At 38.8% G+C, this 9,194-nt stretch overlaps 1 protein-coding gene across 1 annotated transcript; it reads left to right on the plus strand.

The window, feature by feature from the left end:
* Nucleotides 1–380: 380 nt before the first annotated feature.
* LOC112721716 (uncharacterized) lies at nt 381–1,423 on the plus strand. Its single transcript, XM_025772750.1, has 2 exons — nt 381–1,223; nt 1,328–1,423. The coding sequence occupies exons 1-2, from the start codon at nt 381–383 to the stop codon at nt 1,421–1,423; spliced, it is 939 nt and encodes a 312-aa protein (XP_025628535.1).
* Nucleotides 1,424–9,194: the final 7,771 nt, after the last annotated feature.

A 9,194-nucleotide genomic window follows, 5' to 3' on the forward strand; every position in this document is an offset into this window, starting at 1 on the left:
CGCCAAAGGAAAAGCTGACCTTAGACAACCCTTTCTCCGAAGAGATCACCAAGTTTCAGATGCCAAAAAACCTTGTGTTACCCACCGCCCTTGAGTTATACAAGGGGTTTGGTGATCCCCATGCTCATGTTAAGAAATTTCAATCTATGATGTTTTTTAATGGCACTAACAATGAACCTGTGATTTGTCGAGCTTTTCCAACTTATCTTGATGGTGTTGCATTACTCTGATTTTCCAAGTTGTCTGCAGGTTCAATTTCTTCTTTTGAGGAGCTAGCGAGATCTTTCATCGATTACTTTGCCGCATCAAGAATATATGTGCACGGATCAGACTACCTAGGCACAATCAGACAAGGACAACACGAAAGCCTAAAGGACTACATGACTCGATTCACTGAAGCAACCATGGAGATTCCAGACTTAGACCCGTCAGTCCACCTACACGCCCTTAAAACCCGCCTCAGACCTGGCAAGTTCCGGGAGACAATTGCGGTAACCAAACCAAAGACATTGGAAGAGTTCCGAGAAAGGGCTGCAGGTCAAATGGAGGTTGAAGAACTCCGTGAAGCTCAGAAAACGGATAGACAACCGCCCAGAAGAGAAGAGGAAAAGGCTTTCAAATTACCAAGCAAGGAATCAAAGAAATCTTTCAAGCTCACACCAAAATTCGATACTTATACCAGATTCAATACAAAGAAAGAAAAAATAATCAAAGAGATTCTCAATGCCAAAATAATAAAGTCCCCTGGCCGAGCAGGAAGTTACCAGGATCAGCGATTTGTAGACAAAAGCAAACACTGTGCTTTCCACCAGAAGTATGGACACATAACAGATGAATGCATAATTGCCAAGGACTTGTTAGAGAGATTAGCCCGACAAGGTCTCCTAGACAAGTATGTCGAAGGACGAAGAAATAGGGAAAGCACTCGGGACCGAGAAGAGCGTCAAAGAACCTCGGAAGAAAAAGATTACAGTAGATGGTCCAACCCCAATCCACCAAAGGGGGTCATACACTGCATATCCGGAGGATTCGCTGGGGGAGGTGAGACAAATGCGGCACAAAAACGAAGTTACCGGGCAATGCTGGCAATTGAAGAAACAGTACCCCAAAGAAAGGTGGATACAATAGAACCCAAAATAACTTTCATCCAGGCCGACCTATCCTCACCAGGCCCAAACCTCGACGACCCAGTAGTGATTTCCATCCAAACAGGAGAGTTGTTGGTAAGAAAGGTCCTCCTGGACCTAGGTAGTAGCGCTGATGTCCTATTTTATTCTACTTTCCAAAAAATAAAAGTATCTAAAAAAACTATGCAACCTTCATCCAGAGAACTGGTTGGGTTCTCTGGGGAAATGGTCCCAATAAAAGGCTACATATGGTTAAAAACGACAATGGAAAATACCCCATTATCAAGGACCATTGATGTCCAATACCTTATAGTTGACTGCCCCAGTCTTTACAATATTATCCTTAAAAAAAGACCTGCTCTGAACACATTCAGAGCAGTGGTATCTACTTTACATCTATGTGTTAAGTTTCAGGTACAAGATGGTGATATACCATTATTTTATGATATATTTTGGACTGAATTGAGTGAGTTTTATCAACTATTCTCACACTTATTCATGTAAATTGCATGTTTTTAAGCTTCCTTCCTAATTTCGTGCTATGATTGAAAACATGCTTCCTAAGCCTTAAAATTATTAATTTTTAATCCTCCTCTATTACCATTCGAAACCGTGATGTGTTTGTTAAGTGTTTTCAGGTTTATAGGGCATGAATGGCTTAAAGGAGAAAGATGAAGCAGGTTAAAGTGGAAGGAACAAAAGAAATTGAAGAGTTGAGAAGCGAGGAGCGACGCGCATGCATGGCTGACGCGTGCGCGTGACTAGGAGTGTCGTTAAGCAACGTGTACGCGTGGCCGACGCGTACGCGTGACAGAGCGTCACGTGCTGCACTTAACAGAACTCGTTGGGGGCAATTTCTGGGCTGATTTGAACCCAGATTCAAGCCTGAAAACACAGACTAGAGGCAGGGATGGAGCTGAGACTGACTACACTTTCACTTTCACTTTAGTTTTTTATTGGTTTTTGAATTCTAGTGAGAGAAACTCCTACTTCTCTCTATGGTTTTGACATTCTTAGTTTTATCTTCGAATTGGATTTTGAGAGAGCTAAGGCTATCTTCATTCCTCATCATTTTGTTCCTAGTTTCTTCTTAAATTTCCTTATTTACTCTTTTCCATTTGATTATTGAATTCATGTTTGATCTTGTCACTTTTGAATCTTATTAATGCATTGGAGTATTTTTATATTTATTTTTATTACTTGGTTGATTCATGTTAATTATTGTTCGTGCCAATTTTGATTTAATTAATTTTTCATAATTATCATGTCTTTTATTTACTCCTATTATGTGTTTATGAAAATGGCATTCATGTTAATGGAGTAAAACTCCCAACTTGGTTGGGGGTTGGGTAACTGGAAACCCTTGAATTGTGATACTCAAGTATTAATCTGTAATTGGGGATTGCTGGCTAACTTGATTTTCACCAACTCTAGTCCTTCCCCATGAAGTGACTAGGACTTGTGAGTCAGAGTTAGTGATAGCCACTTGACTTTCCTTCAACTGTTAGAGGATAACTAAGTGGGAGCAATGAACCTTTACTATTATACTTGGGAAAGACAACAAGGATAGAAACTCCAATTCTCTCCCCTAACCAAGGCCTTTTATTTTAAATACATATCACCTCTTATTATTCATTCATTGCTTTAATTCCTAGCCATTTATTTCTCCGTTCTCAAATTCAGAAAATATTCAGAAAAATCCTAACCAATAATTTGCATCTCGTGTCAACTCTGAGGGAAACGACTCGGGATTCTACTCACGGTTATTTATTATTAATTGTGACATAATTTAAATTGATAGTGAAAATTTCATCGGTCAAGACTGTACTTGCAACGCTGTTTTAGAAAATATTTTTCAGGAATTCTTAACCGGCATTTTTCCTCCCATCAGATGGCAGGATAGCAACAATACACTCAGATCAACAACAAGCTCGGTAATGTTACAATGCAAGCCTAAAAGGGGCCAACACAGGAGGAAAACCTCAACAAGAAATGTAGGCCGTCCACAGCATAAACGAAGTACTATCACTAGTAGAACTCAATCCTCGGGAAGATCCCCAGGAAAGACCTCAACCAGTAGATGAACTCCAAAGGGTTCCTCTGACCTCAAAGGTAGAACAGTTTACGTATATTGGCCGAGCTCTTGAAGGAGAGGAAAAATCAAAATTAATAAAGGTACTACAAGACAATGCCAACTTGTTCGCTTGGACCCCATCAGACATGCCATGGATAGACCCGAGCGTCATTTGCCACAAATTCGCCATCGACAGAACAATCCGACCCATGGCTCAGAAGAAAAGAAACCTCAGAGCGGAAAAGGAGAAGGCAGCCCTGGAAGAGACAATGAAGCTCCTTAATGCTGGCTTCATCAAAGAGATCCGCTTCACCACATGGCTCTCAAATGTGGTAATGGTAAGAAAGAACTCAGGTAAATGGCGCATGTGCGTCGACTTTACAAATCTTAACAAGGCATGTCCAAAAGATACTTACCCATTGCCTTGTATTGACAAACTAGTAGATAATGCTTCTGGGTTTAAAAGCTGAAGCTTCATGGATGCATACTCTGGTTATAACCAGATTCTTATGCATCCAAAAGACCAAAGCAAAACAGCTTTCATAACAGAACATGGGAATTTTTGTTATAAGGTAATGCCATTTGGCCTAAAGAATGCAGGTGCAACATATCAAAGACTAATGGACAAGGTATTCCATCAGCAAATAGGTTAGAATATGGAGATCTATGTAGATGACATGGTGGCCAAGACTCCATCAGAAGGATCACACTGTGACAACCTAGAGGAAATATTCAAATAGATCCGAGCATATAATATGAGACTCAATCCAAAGAAATGTCCTTTTGGGGTACAAAGAGGAAAATTCCTCGGGTTTATGCTGACTTCACTCGGGATTGAGGTGAACCCCAAAAAATGTGAGGCAATACTCAACATGGCAAGTTCGAAATCAATCAAAGAAGTACAACAGTTAGCAGGAAGGGTAGCCGCACTATCACGATTTCTGCCCGCAGTATGAAACCGATTATACCACTTCTTCCAGACGATCTCCAAGAATAAAAAGTTTGAATGGACCAAAGAATGTCAAACAGCATTTTCCGAGCTTAAGGCTATCCTATCCTCACCACCAGTACTTGATGATTGGACTTTTGATGGTTTTAGAATTTCACTAATGAAATCTCGTTGTAAAGTATAGTTTCTAAACCAACATAAGTCCTTTCATACAAAAATTGTGTTTGTCACTAAAACAAACCCCTAAATTTTATAAACCGAAGTATTGGAACCTCGGGTCGTTCTCCCTAGGAATTGCAATAAAGTGTTCTTGTTATTGGTTATGGAGTATGTTTTGGGGTTTTGGGATAAGAGACATGAAATGTAAATGGCAATGAAAATAAGCTAATAACTAAAAAGACCTTGGCAAGGTTTGGTGGTCAAGGATCTTTATCCTAATCACTAACCACAACATGAGAATTGGCAAGGACCAACCCCACTAAGTCATCCTCTAACTAATAAAGGAAAGTTAAGTGAGCTATGTCAATCCAAGACCATAAGTCCTAGTTCTCCACCAAATCAATTAGTGAGATCTAGCGTTAATGGCTCCCAATCATCAATCACTTGGACATTAGTAACTCAAGAGTTCCTAAGTTACCTTCCCAAGCTAAGAACATAAAATTCTACTCTAAAACCCAAACAAGTATTTTATCAAACACTTGGAAGGCATAAAAGGAAAGCATAGTAAAATTGTAAGGAAAGTAAATCTACACTACTCAATTGCAAGGAATTAAACAACAACAAATCAAATGAACAATAAAGGAACATGAATCATAAATTGCATTAAAGGAAAATAGAAGAAACAAAAGTGCATCAACATAAAAGTAGAGAATCACAAGAATGAAATACAAAATTAGAAAGAGGAAAGGTAGAAGAAGAAGAATTGCAAAGAGAAAAGTAAATCAAAGTATGAAATTAAACTAGATCTAAGAGTCCCTAATCTAGATCTAACCTACTCCTAATTCTAGAGAGAAGAGAGAGCTTCTCTCTCTAAAACTAACTAAAAGCATGTGAAAAACTAAAATAAAACCTAACTAATGACTAGATGTCTCATCCCTCTTCAATTCTTGGGTCAAATAGCATTAGAAATGAGTTGGATTGGGCCCACAAGGCTTTTGAATTCGCTGGCCACTAATTTGCTTTTAATGATTCACGTGAAAATCGGTGCGTGCGTGCCCCCTAAACATGATGCAACTATGGCAAATCTTATATCGTTTCGAAGCTCCGGATGTTAGCTTTCCAACGCAACTGAAACCGCATCATTTGAACCTCTGTAGCTCAAGTTATGGTCAATTAAGTGCGAAGAGGTCGGCTTGACAGCTTTTGCAATTCCTTCATTTCTTCATGAGTTCTCCATTTTTTTACATGCTTTTCCTTCATTCCCTTGATCCAATCTTTGCCTCCTAAATCTGAAATCACTTAACAAACATATCAAGGCATCTAATGGAATCAAGGTGAATTAAGATTAAACAATTAAGGGTCTAAAAAGCATGTTTTCACTCTTACGCACAATTAAAGGAGAATTTACAAAACCATGCTATTTCATTGAATAAATGTGGGAAAAGATGATAAAACCCGCTAAATTCAACACAAGATAAACCCTAAATATGGGGTTTATCAGTACTACAAAGTCCAGATATCGGCAAACCTTTGTATTTGTACTTATCTATTTCTAATCATTCTGTAAGTTCAGTTCTTGTTATCGAGACAGGAAAGGCACAAAAACCAGTTACTTCGTTAGTAGAGTCATGCAACTAACTGAAAAAAAGTATCCCAGAATAGAAAAATTGGCCCTAGCATTGGTAACAATAGCAAGGAGGCTAAGGCAATACTTCCAGATCCACACAATAGTCATAAGGATGAACCAACCATTATGGTAGATACTGACAAAGCCAGAATTGGCAGGACGGCTGACCAAATGGTCCATCGAACTTTCTGAGTTTGATATTCAGTTTCAATCAAGACCAACTCTGAAATCACAGATCTTGGCAGACTTTGTTTCTGAACTTACCGCCAATGAGCAACATGACGAATAGGTTTGGAAGTTACAGGTGGATGGAGCATCAAACCGCGAGGAGAGCAGAGCTGGGATAGTACTAAAGGAAGGAGAAACAGTAATGGCCGAACAATTACTTCAATTCCACTTCTCGGCGAGCAACAACCAAGCCGAGTATGAGGCGCTCATAGCAAGTCTAAAGCTCACCCTCAGTTTCCATGTACACTGCCTAACAGTATACTGTGATTCCCTGTTGGTAGTTCAGCAAATCAAAGGAGACTTCCAAGTAAAAGATCTTCTGTTAGAGCGGTATTGGCTCATAGCAAAAGATCTTATTTCAAAGTTTGATGAATTTATTATATTGCATGTGCATAGAGAGAAGAACACTAGAGTAGATATATTGTCCAAACTCGCCGCTACTAAAGCAAACACACACACATCGGCACTAGCACAACTTACACTAGAAAATCCTAGTATCGAATCACTGTGCATAATGAACAACACTCATACAAATGACTCGAGAATGCCTTTTCTTGAGTATATTAGTACAGAGACCATTCCCAGAAATGAGACTAATCCTCAAATCTTTTAGATGAAAAGCAAGTTTTTATACAACTGTGGCAGGAGAAATATACAGACGTGGTTTCTCACAACCACTACTAAAATGCCTCGGCAAGGACGAAGGCAACGAAGTCATGACCGAGGTCCACGAGGGTGTGTGTGGTAACCATATAGGAGGACGAGCACTGGCGGCCAAAATTGTCCGAACAGGATATTACTGGCCAACACTGAAAATGGACTGCATAGCAAAGGTAAAAACATGTGACAACTATCAAAAGCATGCCGCTATTTCAATGAAGCCTGCCGAAGTGTTACACAACATGGAGGTAAGCTGGCCTTTCTATAGATGGGGACTCGATATCCTCGGTCCATTCCCAAAAGCACCAGGACAGGTACAATTTCTTTTAGTTTCAATAGATTATTTCTCAAAATGGATAAAAGCATAGCCATTAGCAAGAATAACAGCCGAAAAGGTACAGTCTTTCATATGGAAAAATATCATATGTAGATTTGGAATACCTAAAGAAATAATATCGGATAACGGTAGGCAAATTGAAAATAGTAAACTTGCATCATTCTTGAAAAACTTTAACATACAACATCATTTTAGCTCGGTCGAGTACCCACAAACAAATGGGTAGGCCGAAGCTGCTAACCGAGTAATCTTGCAGGCAATGAAAAAGGCTCATCGATGCGAAAGGTGAATGGGCAGACTTGATCCCAGAAATATTGTGGAGCTATAACATGACAATACAAACCACTACAGGCGAGACTCCATTCAAATTGGTATATGGAACGGAGGCACTAATACCAATTAAGGTCGGCATCACTACCTTAAGGGCTGAGCTATACAGCCAAAGCCACAATATTGACACAAGGAAAGCCGAACTAGACCTCACGGAGGAAGATAGAGAAATTGTAGCTATAAAACAAAGAGCAATGAAGCAACTTATTGAAAGACAACATAACAAGAAAGTGGTACCCAGAACATTCAATGAAGGAGACTTCGTCCTCAGAAGAACAGAGGAAGCAAGACGACCTCCATCACATGGAAAACTCGCAGCAAACTGGGAAGGACCATTCCTAGTTACAAAAGTACTCGGAATGGGGGCTTACCAGCTACAAATACCAAAAGGCGACTCATTATTGGGAAACTAGAATATTTCTTCACTAAAGTTGTATAGATTGTAAACTTTTCAATCAGCAGATGAAGGTACTCTTTTTTCTCCCTTAGTGGTTTTTTCCCAAATACAGATTTTACCTAAGGAGGGTTTTAATGAGGCCAGACACCCAATATGTCAATTTTCAATTATTACAAGGACAGAGAGTTTACTGACGTATGAATAAACGATCTCTTATTCCTATTCTACTTTCAAACAATTGCGCAAATGCAAATAAACAGTAGTCAAACTTGCATACTTCTAAATATCAAAATATCCAACGTTCAACCTGTTGAGCTTAAAAAACTTGAATTCTTTGTGATGATCAAACATTATTATTAATATATTAATTAGAAAAATTATAAAATTATTATTCTCAAATTGTTTAGCTAATGGATTTTGGTTAGTGTGCAGTTTTAGCATTGGGCCAGAATTTGATCAAGCCCATATTAGATCAATAATGAACAGCCTTGTGAAAATCTATTTTGAATCAAAAGCTAATTGGGCTAGGAAACCAATGTGTAGCCCAAAACAATCTTTTTGATAGAACAACAAAGCCTTTGGTCCAAAATTGAAGAAAGAAGGGATGGAAAGAGAAGTGGTTCGGTTACCCATTCTCTTTTGATGGTGGAATTCAAATTTTAATTAAATTGAATGCATGTATTGGTTACTGGAACACAAAATTCAATTTAATTAAATGCTCACATAGGTAACCGAAGTCCACAATTCAATTTCATTTAATTTTACATTGAATGCTTTGTTTCTTCCCTCTCTTCTCTCTCTTTGTTGTTTCGGTTGTCACTTCACTCAGGAAAGAAGAGTGAACAAGTTATCAGATAAAAGAGAAGTACAAAGAAAACAGTGAAGCTATGAAGAAGAAAAAGGCTAGGTTGATGATGGTTTTTGAATAAGGAAGATCCGAAGCATGGTGTGGCTAAGATCTTTGCCATTGAAGGCAAGATTTCAAGAAGAAGCTTCAAGATCTTCATGCCAAGAATAGACAAAATCCATCTCAGTCAGAGAAGAAGATCTCAGTGGGTAAAGCTCATTTCTATTTTTATTCATCCAAGAGAGAAGGTAGCTACTGGAGCTATGAAGAGGAAGAAGCAAATATAGAAAAGAAGGAGCTGTCAAAGATCAGAGGTTCATCAAGGATCAGTGTTCTTTCTTGGAGCCAAAGTCAAGATCAAAGGCTCAGATTGAAGAAGCTTGATGAAAAGGGTTGAGAAAGGTACATGCATGTTGATTTGATTTCAGTTTTCCCTCTCTCTTCTCTCTGTCCGAACTG

Source organism: Arachis hypogaea, chromosome 11 (assembly GCF_003086295.3).
Source record: "Arachis hypogaea cultivar Tifrunner chromosome 11, arahy.Tifrunner.gnm2.J5K5, whole genome shotgun sequence".
NCBI classification, from domain to species: Eukaryota; Viridiplantae; Streptophyta; class Magnoliopsida; order Fabales; family Fabaceae; genus Arachis; species Arachis hypogaea.